We start from the raw sequence: 16574 nt of genomic DNA, 5'->3' as shown, positions 1-16574 counted from the left end.
AAATAATTCCTCTCCCTCCCTAACGTTAACCCCCCTGATATATTTATATAGAGCAAGCATATCCCCCCGCAGCCTTCTTTTGGCCAGGCTAAACAAGCCAAGCTCTTTGAGTCTCCTTTCATAAGGCAGGTTTTCCATTCCTTGGATCATCCTAGTAGCCCGTCTCTGGACCTGTTCCAGTTTGAATTCATCCTTCTTGAACATGGGACACCAGAACTGCACACAATATTCCAGATGGGGTCTCACCAGCGCCTTATATAACGGTACTAACACCTCCTTATCCTTGCTGGAAATACCTCGCCTGATGCATCCTAAAATCGCATTTGCTTTTTTAACAGCCATATCACATTGGTGGCTCATAGTCATCCTGTGATCAACCAATACCCCAAGGTCCTTCTCCTCCTCTGTCGCTTCCAACTGATGCGTCCCCAACATATATCTAAAATTCTTATTATTAATCCCTAAGTGCATGACCTTGCACTTTTCACTATTGTATTTCATCCTATTACTATTACTCCAGTTTACAAGGTGGTCCAGATCTTCCTGAATAGTATCCCTGTCCTTCTCCGTGTTAGCAATACCCCCCAGCTTTGTGTCATCCGCAAACTTTATTAGCACATTCCCGCTCTTTGTGCCAAGGTCAGTAATAAAAAGCTTAAATAAGATCGGTCCCAAAACCGATCCTTGAGGGACTCCACTAGTGACCTCCTTCCAGCCTGACAGTTCACCCTTCAATACGACCCGCTGGAGTCTCCCCAATGGTTCATCTAGCCCAGTATCCTGTCTGCGAACAGTGGGCAATGCCATGTACTTCAGAGGGAATGAACAGAACAGGGCAATTAACAGTGATCCATATCCTGTTGTCCACTCCCAGCTTCTGGCAGTCAAAGGTTTAGGGACACCCAGAGCACGGGACTGCATCCCTGACCACCCTGGCTAATAGTCATTGGTGGACCTATATTCCATGTACTTATCTAACTATTTTTTGAACCCAGTTATACTTTTGGCTATCACAACATCCCCTGGCAAGGAGTTCCACAGGTTGACTGTGCGTTGTGTGAAGAAGTACTGCCTCTGTTTGTTTTAAACCTGCTGCCTATTAATTTCATTGCATGACCACTGGTTCTTGTGTTATGTGCAGGAGTCAATAACACTTTCTTGTTCATTTTCTCCACACCATTTGTGATTTTTATAGATCTCTGTCATATTCCTCCTTAGTTGCCACTTTTCCAAGCTGAAAAGTCCAAGCCTTTTTATTCTCTCCTCATGCAGAAGCTGTTCAATACCCCTAATAATTTCTGTTGCCCTTTTCTGTACCTTTTTCAGTTCTAGCACATCTTTTTTGAGATGTGGTGTCCAGATTTGCACGCAGTATTTAAGGTTTGAGGGTACCAGAGATTTATAGAGTGGCATTATGATATTTTCTGTTTTATTGTCTATCCCTTTCCTGACAGAGGCTGCCCTTGTCCCGTCCCTACCAGCTGCTGCTCTTGCCCTGATATTGGGGCACCCATCGAGGCTGAGAGACAGCCTGTGTCAGTGTGCCTCGGGGTAGGAGTCACTGCAGGGATGGATGTGAGCAATGAGTATGGCACAGGGTTGCCAAGCGCATACGTCACACTTCCATTGGCACTGAATCCACAGACATCCCCATTCTCAATGCACTGTGCCCTGAGGAGTAGCTGAGTGGGGGTGGAGGTTCTCATTACTGAGCCTCATGGCACCCCCCTCTCCACTCCCAGAGCTGAGCTCCATGGTGAGTGGCTGGGGTGTGTGACTGACGTGGTGATGCTGTGTAACAATATCACAACACGGAGGCCAAGTGTACACTACCATTTCCTGCAGTATAACTGACGTCACTCAGGGGTGTGAATACCCCCTTCTCCAGCAACGTACATTACACTGACCTAAGCACCGAAGAGCACAGCACTGTTGAAAGGAGAGTTTCTCCCACGACATAGCTATTGCTTCTCTTGGAGGTGGAGTTATGCCTGTTGGCATGGAGCGTCTTCACCAGACGCACTACAGCAGTGCAGCTGTGCCCTGTAGCGCTTCTAGTGTAGACCAGCCCTGAGCTGTGATAAGGCGATGACCAGTGTTTGTGACCTGGTTGCTAAGGTGTGGCTGTGTATTACACTCCAGGGTCAGAGTGTGTTGTTCTAGCCCAGTGGTTCTCAAACTTTTGTATTGGTGATCCCTTTCACATAGCAAGCCTCTGAGTGCAACCCCCCTTATAAATTAAAAACACTTCTTTATATATCTAACACCATTACATATGCTGGAGGCAAAGTGGGATTTGGGGTGGAGGCTGACAGCTCATGATCCCCCATGTAATAACCTCACAACCCCCTGAGGAGTCCTGACTCCCCGTTTGAGAACCCTTGTTCTAGCCGAACTGGGCTCTGCTGGAAAAACAAGCAGGGAAAAAAATCAATGGATCTAGCTAAGCACCTTCCTGGAAAACATTGGCTGGACAATTATAGGCGAGTGGCATATTCCCAGCCCCAGGCAGAAGTGACATAGCTGCTTTGCCAGACTGATAATCAACGCATCAAAAGGCTATAAACAGTTAAAATTTCTGCTCTGGAAAGCGGTCAGGTGTCAGGTGTCAGCTGTCAGGGGACAGGCTGGCACAGACAAGCTCTCAGGAAGGAGCCTGAAGCAGTTGGGCCTTCTGCAGAGCCAGGACATAGTAAGTATTAGGGGGAGGTAGGCATGCCTCTTTGGCTGCCTGTCTCACTGGGGACCCTGCCCTGGCATCCCAAGGGAACAGGCATGCAGGCATTGAGCCAGAGTCGGGCACTGAACCTGAATCAGGCCTGCTGAGCTAATTAGGGCTAGCACCAGGGCACTGCAAGCCAGGGCCTGGCAAGGTTGGCTGATTTGCTCCGTGTGGTTGATCCGTTCTTAGGCCTCACCTGGAAACACCCTGCTCTGGAAATGGGGTAATGGTGAATGGATGAGCCAAGCTCTCAGCCTCGGTGGGTGGCCATGGGTTTTTCCCCACAGTGAGAAAGTGCTGTGGGGCTGAGGAGAGGAAGCAGGGAGGCAGTAAGCCTGTGCAAAGCCCCTCACGCACACAGTCTTCTCCCTGACTCCAAGGACCCCGCGGACACAACTCACGGGGAAGAATCCAGCCAGTAGAGCATCCGGATTTTCACACTTTTATTGTAAAGCTTTGGGAAGGGCTAATTACAATGGAATTTGTCATCTGACAGCTCAGCAAACAAACAGAAGGGGAGAGAACAGAAAGGGGCTCACAAAGGTGTCATGCTCACTGCTCCGAACAGAAAGAATTACAAGAGAATCAATTGTGCTCACAGTGCCTGGGAAAAACCAAACCCAAGGCCCAAAGCCTTCCCTGCACAGGGAAATGCATCACACATTGAGAGCAATACAACCTTAGCAAGAGGCGCTGCCTTAGACATAGGTCACCATCTGAAAAATAGCTGGGTACTTTCCTCTGATATAGGATTTCTCCTTTAGAAAAGCTACACCTGCATGTACATAAAACTGTACAAAAAACAAGGCATCACAAGCAAGGAAATGAAATCTCATATAAATAGAACCAACACTGAAGAGCTACAATGGGGTCGCTTGGATCCTTCCCACACAGCCCGACTGCTCCCTGGCTCCCACCTTTGGTTTTACCCCCTGGCTTGTCCTAGTGCAGTGTTAAATACAGTGAACGCCTCTCCCTCCTGAGGGGCACCTCTAACTCCCCACCCCCCTTCACTGTGCTTGTCTAGAGCGGAGCCTGTGAGGTGCCTTCTCTCCCCCATATGCAGAGGCTTTATCCTTCTGGCTTATCTTTGTGCAAATGAGCTTCTCCCTGCCAGCACCAGCACCCTCTCCCCATGGCAAATCCCCAGCACCACCTCCACCCTCACCCCTGGGCTGATCCCAGCACCATCTCCACCCTCATCTTGGGGGCTGACCCCAGAACCCCTCCCCCCAGGCCAATCCCAGCACTGTCTCCACTCTCCCTGTCTCCACCCTCCCCTCTGGGGCTGATCCCCAGCACCACCTACACACTCACCCCTGGGCTGATCCCAGCACCATCTCCATGCTCATCCTGGGGGCTGATCCCAGAACCCCTCCCCCCAGGCCAATCCCAGCACCGTCTCCACCCTCCCTGTCTCCACCCTCTCTTCCGGGGCTGATCCCCAGCACAACCTACACACTCACCCTCGGCAGATGCCAGCACCACCTCAGCCCTCACATGTGGGCTGATCCCAGCACCCCTCCCCACTGGGCTGATCCCAGCACCACATCTGCCCACCCCTTCAGGCAGGTTCCCCCCTCAGTCCCAAACCAAAGGGACTGAGAAGCACAGAGGGCCATGTATTCAGGTTGAGTGAGCTGCTGTGCTGCCTCAGGCAGCTCCTGAACCAAACCAAAGGGCTGTGAGCCTCAGGGTTCCCTTAGTGACCCAAGCAGCAAGTAAGGGGGCGATCCTGCAGACCAGGCCATGGGGAGAGCCAGGGCCCACTCTTTCCCTCTTGGAAGTAGTGACCCTCATCTGCGTAGGTCATGTAGCTCTTCTGGGGAGCCCGCCCCAGAGGGATGCTGCCCCAGACCCGAGCCTGGGTGCGGGGAATGAGCATCTGAGCTGGCAGAGGAATCAAGGATCCTGGCCTAGGTGGCCAAATTGCACATTCTGCCCAGTTAGGCCCTGAAACTAGAACTACAATAAAAACATATTCAGGAAAGTGACGTGCTCAGGCAGCCAGGCCAGGGGGAGCACGGGCCCCACAGCACTGCCAGCAGAGCAGAACAGGTATGCCTGGACGGACACCCACCTGGAGGCCATGTCCACAACAGAGACCCACTGGATCAGTGCCCTCCAACCAGGGGAACGGTGACAGGAGAGGTGGGAAGGAAGGTCCTGACTCCCCTAAGCGGCACCTCTAGATGTATGAACTGCAGTGGCACAGTCCTCCATCACATCACCCGGGAGAGGGTGACACAAGAACAGGGCACTGGGGGAGCGGGCAGGATAGGGCAGCTAGGAGCCGTGCTTTCTGCGGCCCTTCTGAAGGCCTTCTCAGTTCTGTGCCTTTTTGGCCTTGAGCTCCTTGGGCAGACCTGGTTCAGCTTGTGCCTGTCAGGCCACATGGCCCTGAGGAAGCTACACTATGAGGCTGGCCATATCCCATCACCACTGCCAGAGCAAAGGGTCAGGAGCTACTCAGCAAGGGACTCGCTGAACACCAGGAGGCAAGACAGGGCAAGTGCCATTGTCCTGAATGCCCCAAGACTCAGTGCAGGAATTGCAGGCCTCTGGGCCTGATGGGATGGGGCTGCAATGCCCTCTCCCTGCAGGAAGCACCCAGTGCTGAACAAGTCCTGCAGAACCACCCACAGGCACCAGAGAGGAAAGGCTGCCCAGTCAGCAGACACACAATGTCCCCACCACATCCCCCTATGTTCAAAGGCCAAGCATGGACCAAAGTTAGGAAAGGAGATGTTATCCTGAAGCTGCCATTGGCCTCACTCCCCAAGGAAGAGCTGAGCGATGAAGAGTGCTAAGGAGATAGGAAGGGAAGAATAATGGTGCATCTGACCCCTCTCCTAGCACCCCTACTGCATGAGAGAAAGGAAAGTAGCCTAGAGAGAATGAGGCATGAGTCACCCTCACCCTGCTTCAGGCGGGACAGCCCAGGTGTCTGCAGCAGGGGGTCAGGCCAGAGCTGGAACAGTTGAGAATGGGACAGAAACCAAGTCTCCGGAACAGCTCCAAGGCCTCCAAGAGATCAAGAGAGTTCAAGCAGAGCCAGGAGGAGCTCCTGTGTCCCACCAGGGCCACCCCTTTGATCCACACCCTGCTCAGGCTGGCCAAGCCAAGGGCCATTCCTACGGGCACCTGCTCAAGCTGATGCCACCCATCCTTCCTCTCTACCCTGCACAGTGTCTCCCTGGATTTGGTACCCTGTGAAGGGGAGCTCAGATGCTGCTGGCACCTGGCACGGCATTAGGGTGCCACCCCAGGGAGACTGGATGACCTTTGACACTGGAAGAGAATGCTGGAGCCCTTGAGAGTGGCTCTGTGGCCTAAGGGCAGTGGGACTCCAGCTCGCAGGGGCCAGTGGCCCCTGGTGTGACCCTGAGACAAAGCTCCTCCTCACAAAGGCAAATGGTGGCTTACAGGCGGACAGGTCAAAGGTCAAGTTCATGGCACAGATGGCCCCATGGGAGTTCCCTGCACTACAGCAGGCGCAAGGGGATGGGGTGAGGCACAAGGGGATGGGGTGAGGCCCAATGGCCTGTGCCTCCCCTCTCTCCAGCAGAGCTAGATCCAAGGATGTCTGCAGCCAGAGATATAGTTATCAAACCAGCGCTCCCCAGGCCTGCTCCTGGCTCTTTCAGCTTTGCCATCCACTGGTACACAGCCAAAAGGGACCCCTCAGCATAGGCCCTTACCTCTGGCACTGAGCAGTCCCTGGGCACCCTGCAGCCAATGGGCACAGTGACAGCATTTGGCAAGTGGGCCAGGATGTAAAACCAGAAAGCCTCCAGCCCCACTGACAGGCCCCTGCCCCTCTCCTCCCACTCCCAGCTATTGTTTGAGGAACCAGTCACATCTTTATTTACAAAATGGAACAGGAGTGTGGATTGGAAGCTGTGCTCCCCTGTGCTCTTCCATGCACCAAACCATTCAACATTGGAACTTGCTCCCTGTGGTTTGTTTTGTTGAAATGTCTTTTGTTTCAAGGACAATAAAAGTTTCAATCAGGCAGGATTTGAATGTCATTCCTAAAATTCATATTTACAGGAGTCTACAGTAAAGCAACAGGCAGCTTGCTCCCTGTGCATGGAAACACCCCTCTGTCCTGTGCCCCAGGATCTCCACCAGCTCTGCATGGACCTTTGGTACCTAAGCCCTTCACCCCAGCCGTGTCCTCTGCACTTGGAGCCTGCCCAGCCCTCCCTGACATAGCACTTCAGAGATGCACCCTCAAGTGCTGGAAAATTCCTTACGTTTCAGATATCCACCCTGCCCCAAGACAACGAGTTAAAAAGGCCCTCCTCTCCCTTGCTCTGCCCTGTGTCTTCAGAGGCCAGTTGGGCGTCTCACCCGGAGGGGGGTGGAAACTGGGAACGACCTGGAGAACTGGCTGCAGGAGCGATAAAGCATTAAAGTTTCAAATGTTCCTCTGGACACTGGCCTCAGAAGTGTCTGCTCCTCACCCCTTGGGCCCAGCCTCACAGGTAGATCTCCCTCTTAGTGGTTTGAGATGAGGGGGTGGTGGCTGGCTGGAAGTCCGAGGTCTGGGTGAGAGGAATTTCCTCCATAGGGGAGTCCTTGCAGGGCTCATGGCTACTGTTGGAGAAGGCACTGTATGTAGGGAGCAGGCGGAGGTTGGCCATTTTGGTGCTGCGCTCTTCCGAAAGTCTGGGGCTGCCGTTCCCAACTTGCTCTTGACTCCCCCGTTCTTGGTAAGGCACAAAAGTGGAGAGCTTCAGGGCAGTCTTGGGCCTGCGGTTTGGGGAGGACTGGCCAGGCATCCAGCAGGTGTCGGAGTGGCCGAACTCCGTGCATTCTCGGGTGCAGGTCCCAGTCATGGCAACGTCAGGCAGAGGCCGGAGATCTGTAGAGAAGGGAAGTAAGAGCGGCATTAACCCCACGTGCACAAGCCCCACAGCATGGGAGATGCTGCTGAATCTGGATCCCAGGGCACCGCACAAGCCTGACCCCCCAGGGCTAAGCACCTGGCACTCCGGGGGACATTTTGCTGACAGGCTTCCTGCTGTGGGCTCTCAGCTGGTGGCAGGGGCGAAAGGGACTCTAGAAGGTGCACAGTAAACATGTCTCATCTCTGTCACCCTGGCCCAGGCCAGAGAGAAGGACTCCAGTACACGAGCCCCCAGAGGCTGGCATGGGCCAAGTGTCACAAATTGCCCCGTTCCTGGGAGGCAGGGGAAACCTACGGCCCAGTTTGGCCTATAGCCACCAAAAGGCATGGCGGAGCTGGGCCTAAAACTCGGGACTCGTGATTCCAGCTCCCATGTTCAAACTCACTGCTACAGCAGCCCTGGGGTCAAGGCCCTTTCGGGCTCAGCACAGGCCATGTTGCAAGTGTGCCTGTTAGACCCAGGCAGACACAGCCATTGACCCAGCACATCTGGCATTCACCCGCCTCCATGCTGCTACAGGGAATCCCCTACTCAACAGTGATGATATCGTAGAATGCTGGGAGGGAGATGAAAATAACAAACCAAAGGAGAGAAAAACTAGGATGCTAAATACCACCCTACCCTAGGCAGTTAGGCATTGCTGGGTACCAGCCACTTCCCCCCGAACACAGCCAGGCATTGCTGGGTACCAGCTACTCCTACCCGAGCAGAGCCAGGTGTTGCTGAGTACCAGCCACTCCTCCTCGAGCACAGCCAGGCATCCCTGGGGACTAGCCATTTCCCCGATGCAGGCACCAGCCAGGAATCACTGGACACCAGCCACTCCTCACCCTTGGCACAGCCAGACCTACCTGGATATCAGACACACCTGCAACTAGGAAATGACCACTCCCTCCAACCCAGGCACCAGCCAGGCACCCCTGAGCACCAGCCACTCCCCCACCCTGAGCACAGCCAGGCATCCCTGAGCAGCAGCCACTCCCCCACCCTGGGCACAGCCAGGCACCCCTGAGCAGCAGCCACTCCCCCACCCTGGGCACAGCCAGGCATCTCTGGGCACCTGGCACCACTTAACTCCAAACAGAGCAAGGCACCCCCAGTTATCAGCCATTCTTCCACCCTACACACAGCCAGGCAACCCCTGGGCATCAGACACTCCCCCACACAGGGCACAGCATGGTATACATGAGTACCCACACACCCACAACACAGACAGACATCTCTCAGGCCACCCACTGCCCCACTCTGGGCAGCAACCACTCCTCCACCATAGCCACAGCCAGGCATCCCTGAGCACCAAACACTCTCCCACTCCGTTCACAGGGATTCCTGGGCATCAGCCACTTCCCCAAATGAGGCAAAGCCAGACATGCCTGGGAACCAGGTTCTAGGTGCCCCTGGACACCACTGCCCCACAAGCCAGGGTCCCTGGGCACCAATCACTGCTTCAGACCACACACAGTCAGGCAATCCTGAGCAGCAGCCACTCCCGTGGGCACAGCCAGGCATCCTCACTTAACAGCCACACCCTGGACACAGCTAAACATCCCTGGGCACCAGCCACTCACCAACCTTGGGGATAGCCAGGCATTTCTGGGGCACCTCCAATCCCTACGCCCAGACACAGCCAGACATCCCTGGGAACAAGTACTCCCCCATGCTGGGCATAGTTAGGAATCTTTGGGCATCAGACACTCCCCCGTCCCAGGCACAGCGACGCATCTCGGCATAAGCCATTCCCTCGGCCCAGACACAGCTAGGCATCTCTGGGCACTAGCCACTCCCTCATCTTGGGCACTACTAGGCATCTCTGACCACCAGCCACTCTCCCTTCAGAGGCACAGCCAGCCACCCCTAGGCACCGGCCACTCTCTATTCCAGGCACAGCCAGGCATTGTTGGGCACCAGTCATTGCTCTGCACCAGGCACAAGCAGGCTGTACAAAGTACCAGCTGCTCTTCTGCCCCTGGGACAGCCAAGTAATTGGAGTACCAGTCACAGACATCCCCCTACCCCACTCACCACCCTCCCAGATGAACACACACATACCAGGGCCTCCTTGCTGTACACACACAACAGCACCAGCCAAAGGACTCACCTTGAGAGATCCAGCCAGGTGCTGGGACCAAGGGAGGCTGCTTCAGCCTCTTATTTTTGTGCTGCAGGGATCACACAATACCACACGCACCACTCCCTTCTGCCTCTCTGTCACTCTCTCCCACAAACACTATACCACACATGCAACACCCCTCTCTCTCTCTCTCACACACACACACAGTGCAACACACACATACACCCAGTGCCACATACTACTCCCTTCTGCCTTTCTGCCACCATCACCCCCACACACTATACCACACACGCAACACCCCCCCCACATACACACAATACCACACACACTACTCCCTTCTACCTGTCGCCCTCACCCCCACACACTATACCACGCATGCAACATCCCTCTCTCTCTCTATCATACACACACATACACACAATGGCACACACAATGTCGGCAGCCTTTCAGAAGTGGTGTGCTGATTCTTCATTTAATCACTCTAATTTAAGGTTTTGCGTGCCAGTAACACATTTTAACGTTTTTAGAAGGTCTCTTTCAATAAGTCTATAATATATAACTAAACTATTGTTGCATGTAAAGTAAATAAGGTTTTAAAAATGTTTAAGAAACTTCATTTAAAATTAAATTAAAATGCAGAGCCCCCTGGACCAGTGGCCAGGACCCGGGCAGTGTGAGTGCCACTGAAAATCAGCTTGTGTGCCCCTTCGGCACACGTGCCATAGGTTGCCTACCCCACACTATTCCCTTCTGCCTCTCTGTCACCTCCATACACTATACCACACATGGAACACCTTCCTCTCTCTAGCACACATACACACGTCACACACATTACTCCCTTCTGCCTCTCTGTCACCCTCACACACACACACTATACCACACACACAACACTCCCCTCTCTCTCTCAAGCACACATGCACACACCACAAAATTATTCTCTTTTGCCTCTGTCACCCACACACACTATATCACACAGAGAACACCAACTCTCTCTCTCTCACACACACACACACATAATGGCATTCACACTACAACCTTCTGCCTCTCTGTTACTGTCACTCATCCACACCCTCTCAACACCCCACACTCAACACCCTCTCTCTCTCTCTCACACACACACACACACAAAACTCCCTTCTGCTGCTCTGTCACCCTCACACACCCACTATACCATGCACATAACACCTCTCTCTCTCTCTCTCTCTCTCACACACACACACACACACACACAATGCCACACACACTATTCTCTTAAGCCTTTGTCACCCTCACCCACATACACTATACCACAGATGCAACACCTTCCCTCTCTCTCTCACATACACACAATGCCCCCTCACAAGTTCTTTATGACTCTCTGTCACTCTCACCTACATCAATACCACACACATAACCCTCCTCTCACACCCCCACCCCCACACATACACACAGTGCCCCACACCCACTACGCCCTTCTGCCTCTCGGTCACCCACACTCACACCCACAAAACCACATATAGAACACCCCTCTCTCTCTTGCACACACACACATACACACAATACAACATGTACTACTCCATTCTGCCTATCACCCTCACATACTATACCACACACACACAACATCCGTCTGTCCCATACACACAATATCAAATGCACCACACATCCCCACACACTATACTACATGCAACACCCCCCTCTCTCACTCACATACACACTTACATATAATACCACACACACTACTTTCTTCTGCCTCTCTGTCACCCTCACCCACACACATTATGCCAGACACACTATATCCTGTCTCATACACATGCACATACACACAGTACCATGTACACTACACCCCCACATACAAAATACCATGCATACTACATCCCTCTCTGACAAACACACTATACCACACACCCCCAAATACAATACCATAAACATTACACACACGCACCCCCCCTCACACACACACACACACACACACAATTCAACATACACTACTCCTCCGCACACACAATACCCCACACACTATACTCCTATGCACACAACATTCCTTTCTCTCTCACACTCATACTATACACACACACATAATACATCTCTTACATACACTGTACTATTGAGAATACACCCCCACACAATATACAATAAATACACTCCACATACTCAACACCACACACAATACACCTCAAAACATGTAGGATTCCCCTCAATATGCTACATTTCAGACACACAATACTCTTCCAGAGAGACACAATATACCACACACACAATACTGCCACCACACACAAATTCATCACACATACACAATTCTTCCAACATGTAAATACATGACAATGCCAGATATACACATCAAATACTCAGACACAATGTCCACACATATACACAATACTCTCCCCATCTCCTCCACAGACACCTTATACCGCCCCCCCCCGAAATACTACACCTCATTGATAACAGTGTGTCCCCTCCCCCCTCCCAGCCTCCCCCAGTACGCTGGCTCCCAAGGACACACTGTACTGTACAAACACATGCACAGTGCTTCCCCACCCCGGAAATACAGTCTCTCTCTCTCTCTCTCTCTCTCTTACACACACACACACACACACACACACACATTACTCTCCCATACACACAGGAATACAATACCACAATTTGGAGGAGAAAGACCACCCAGCTGCCACATCGCCAGCCCAGAGCCTGGAGTGTAACACAGCATCAGACATTGCTGCTACCCACAGAGGGTTCCCATGTCACTCCCACTGAGAATCCTTCTTCCCAGTGCTTTCTTGTCCTACTGTGCCCCAATGCCCCTCTCCAATAGCTCCCTTCCATTGCCCTGCTCCCTTTCCCACAGCTCTGGGCTCTTGGTTTCAGTGACTCTTGAGTCTCCCTTGGCACTGGTTACATGCAAGGCAGACTTCCTTCAAGTAAATACATAAATTCACCAAGCCAGGTCGCTGCAGAGCCAGGACTCAAAATCTGAGCTCAGTGAGTCAGGAGACTGGCCACACAGACTGGATGCTTGAGTCAGAGGTGAAAACTATGGGGCTAGATGCTGCAGGTCAAACAGAAGGGGTTGGCGCTGGGAGTCAGAGTTAATGATCAACTGATGTTCTTGAAAATGTTGTTTTTCCAAAATAACCTATCAGCCACCACACTCCATACCTCCAACTCCTGAAATAGCTGTGTCACCCCCACTGGTTACCCCCAGCTCCTGCAGTGACTGCCTTATCCCCTGTGCTTCCCACCCACTGCTCCGGCATCAGCTGTGCCATTCCCATAGTACCCCTACTCCCCTGGCTACTGCAGCAGCTGTATCATGCCCACAGGTTCTCCCTCCCCCAGATCCTGCATAGGTTGTGTCACCCCCAGTGAGTCCCTCCCATGGGCCGGGAGGCTCCTCCCATGGCCCATCTCCTGGGGCACATTAGCTGCAACACCCTGGTGGAAGCCGTGCGGACATACCTCAGTTCAGAGCCCCATTCACAGCCTGTTCCGCTCAGGGGACTCTAATGAGGAGCAGAAAAAGGACGACAGGGTCACATCATTATAAAGCCCGCAGTCTACACACTCCCCATAGGATCCTGCCAGCCCCTCCAATCTGCATCAGCCCTCCCCTGCATCTCTGTCTTGCACCTTTCTCTCAGGCTTCCTCTGATACCTGCTGCCTTTACCAGTGCCTTGGATGCCACTGGCCCCACCCCAGGCTCCACCAGACTATCTGGCCAACACTGCCCAATGAGGTCTTCCTCTAACCTGCTCCTCTTAACCTGCTCCAGTTCCCCCAGACCTTCACCGCCCACTCTCTCAGCCTCTGCAAAACTCAAGCCAGTACCACCCACCTCCATTCTTCACTAGTACCCTGTCTTTGCTAGTCCTTCCCCACCACTGACCATGCCAGCTCCCAGCCTCTGGATCTCTCTCCTTTCCCACCATTTTTTCTTCACTCCACAACTCCACTTTCTTTCTGCCATCCTCCATATACAGGATCCTACCAAATTCACAGTCCATTTTGGTCAATTTCACAGTGTGACGGGGAAGAATGGCTCTGCCCTGGTACCACAGGGGTAACTCTTCCTTCCTAGCAGAGGAAGTTATGCCCCAGAAGCTCTGCTGGGCATGGTCCCACTGGAGAACAAGTATAAAAGCCTGCAGATCCCCCACAGCAGATGACCTGGCTTTCATGGTAGGAAGTGACCAAGGGGAACTTTAGAGACAAACAGAGTTAGAGCTGTACTGACACTCGGTGTGTTGCGGCTGGATCCCTGCCGAGTGAGTGGCAAGGGGAGCTTGCCACTACCAGGGCCCTGGGTCGGGGCTCGTGGAGAGGGTGGGCCTGAGTCCTCCTACTACCTCACCCCTGAACTGTGAGGAATCCTAGAGACTCTGGCAGCTAGGCCGCACTACCCCACTTGTAAGAGAGGTCGTATGGACTCTGGCCACTGGGCTGCGCTACCCCGTTCGTAAGGGGGGGTTGTATGGACTCTGGCTGCTAAGCCATGCTATCCCAGTTGTAAGAGGGGTTGTATGGATTGCAGCTGCTAGGCCATGCTACCTCGTTCACAAGCGGGGGTTGTTTGGACTCTGGCCGCTAGGTTATGTTACCCCGTTCGTAATGGGGGCTTGTATGGACTCCAGCCACTTGGCCGCGCTACCCCACTCGTAAGGGCGAGGTTGTAGAGATTCAGGCCACTAGACCGCGCTACCCCGCCAGACATGGGTGACAGTGGGGAGAACGGTCAAGAGGCCGGCACAAGGACTCAAGAGTGGTGAGGCGCCGACACCCCATCCTACCCCTGCTATGAAGGGGTGCCACGGTGCCAGCCCTGCCACAACTGGTGGAGAATGCAGGCATCAATCAGGGCCTGAAACAAGGACCCAGATTCCCAAGATGGAACCTAAGAAACTTCTGAAATGGCTGCTGGAGAACCAACAGCAGCAGACGGTGCAACAGCGGCAGCAGCAAGCACAGTTGCTCCAGCAGTTAACAGCACAACAGCAACTGCAAGCGGTGCAGCAGCAAGAGCAACAGCAACAGCTGATTCGGGAGCTGACGGCCCAACAACAGGCCAACCAGGAGCAACTATTCCAGCAGATGGCAACACTGCTAGGACAGGCACCAAGTCCTCCCTTAGGCGCGGTAAGGGGCGGCACCAGTGATGGGCTCGGAGGACTATCAGTGCGCCTAAGAAAGATGGGGCTGGGGAATGATCCTGAGGCCTTTCTGGTGACTTCTGAGCGGGCTGCAACTGTCGTACAATGCCCCCCTGCACATTAGGCCACTATTCTAGCCCCCTACCTAACGGGCCCGGCACAAGCCGCTTATCGTAACCTCTATCCGCAGGATACACTGGACTATTCTAAGGTCAAGACTGCCATCTTAGACCAAGTAGGCATCAGCCCCAAAACTTACCGCCAGCCACTTCGCAGAGAACGGCATGCGTTGGGAGCCAGACCATGAGCCGTGGCCCAGCGAATCTGTGACCTCTCTTGGAGGTGGCTGGAACCAAAACGATGGACAAGTGTGCAAGTAGCCAAGGACGTGGCCCTAGAGCAGTTTCTGCAGGCCCTTCCCACCAGGGGGAAGCAATGGGTGCAGAGATACCACCCGAAAACCCTCGCGGAGGCGACTTCCCTAATGGAGGATTACTTGGCAGCAGAGGGAAAACAGAAGGCCAGCCCCAAAGTGGGGGGACTCAGGTGGATAGGACCTAAACATGGCCTGAGGGGCCCATAAGGTGGAAGGGGGAGGCTCCCCAACCATCAGAGACACCCACGACCTGCAGTACCAGGGACCCACCAGGGGCGAACCTTGTACAGAGCCAAGACGACACGCCGGGAAGAAAGAGCAGCCCCTGCCATACCCCAACCGAAGAAAGGAAGCGGGACTGGTGTTACGACTGTGGACAGATAGAGCACTTCCGGAGGGAGTGCCCATACACGGATTGTAATTATGGGCAGGTTTGGGCCGCTGGTCATTGGGCCCGTACATGGGAGCCGGGGAAGATTGTCATACCAGTAAGAGTGGTTGGGAAGTCTACCGAGGCCTTGATGGACTCAGGATGTAGCCAGTCAGTCATACAGGCAGGGCTGGTAGAGCCCACCGCCCCCCGCCTGGTGCTCTCATTCACCTGCAGTGTACCCACAGGGATGTGAAGCCCTACCCCACAGTCTGGGTGCAGCTCAAGGCTGCTCAACACGGAGGGCAGTGTCCAGTTGAGGTGGCCCCGAAGTTGGCGTGCCCAGTCATCCTGGGACATGACTGTCTAGGCTTCGTTGACCTCCTGCGAGAGTAGGGTACTCGGCCTGGGGGTAAAAGTGGGGGGCGGGCCAGAAGGCCTGGATTACGAGGCCAACCAGCATTGGACGACCCCCTGGAGGGGCCTTCGGAGAATCCTGAGGTAGAATAAGGGAGTCAAACCCCTACTGAGGCCCCGATGGGGGAGGGCCATAGATGGCTGGATGTAGACGCTGACTTCCTGGAAGAACAAAGGGGGGACAGCACCCTCAGCTAGGCCTGGAAGCAGGCGACGGGACCCCCCGGGGAGGAAGACCCGCCCCAACGCTGGCAGCAAAGACCCCAATTTGAGATCTATAATGACCTACTCTATCGGGTGGTCCAGGAACCATAAACAAAAGAACACCTGTGCCAACTATTGGTCCCGCGGTGGTTCCAGCAGAACTTACTCCACTTGGTTCACTCAGTACCATGGGCTGGGCATCTGGGGAGGGAGAAAACACTGCAACGGGTGGCCCAGAGGTTCTTCTGCTTGGGCACCCATAGGGAGGTGAGGGACTACTGCGCCTCCTGCCCCAAATGCCAGAAGACCGGCCCAAAACAAAAGGTTCCCTTGTGCCCTTGCCAGTGATTGGGACACCCTTTGAGCGGATAGGCTTG

The 16574-nt window shown here is 53.8% G+C and overlaps 1 protein-coding gene across 4 annotated transcripts in view; it reads right to left on the bottom strand.

Moving 5' to 3' along the window:
- Nucleotides 1-3159: 3159 nt before the first annotated feature.
- Nucleotides 3160-16574, bottom strand: part of PCDH1 (protocadherin 1) — a 126337-nt gene continuing 112922 nt past the window's right edge. Inside the window, exons 5-6 of one of the 4 annotated variants that reach the window (XR_007775599.1) lie at nt 4177-7592; nt 3160-4027 (exon numbers count right to left, since the gene is read on the bottom strand). Coding sequence is in view for 2 of the 4 variants with exons in the window: in XM_050962996.1 (XP_050818953.1) it covers nt 7207-7592 (386 nt within the window). In the remaining 2 variants the exon portion in view is untranslated. Of the gene's footprint in view, nt 4028-4119; nt 7593-13141; nt 13186-16574 lie in introns of those variants that run through there. The other 3 variants (XM_050962998.1, XM_050962996.1, XR_007775600.1) reach the window with 3 other exon arrangements.

This window comes from Gopherus flavomarginatus, chromosome 7 (genome assembly GCF_025201925.1).
Source record: "Gopherus flavomarginatus isolate rGopFla2 chromosome 7, rGopFla2.mat.asm, whole genome shotgun sequence".
Taxonomy (NCBI): Eukaryota; Metazoa; Chordata; order Testudines; family Testudinidae; genus Gopherus; species Gopherus flavomarginatus.
This window is presented reverse-complemented; position numbering and strand designations above follow the sequence as displayed.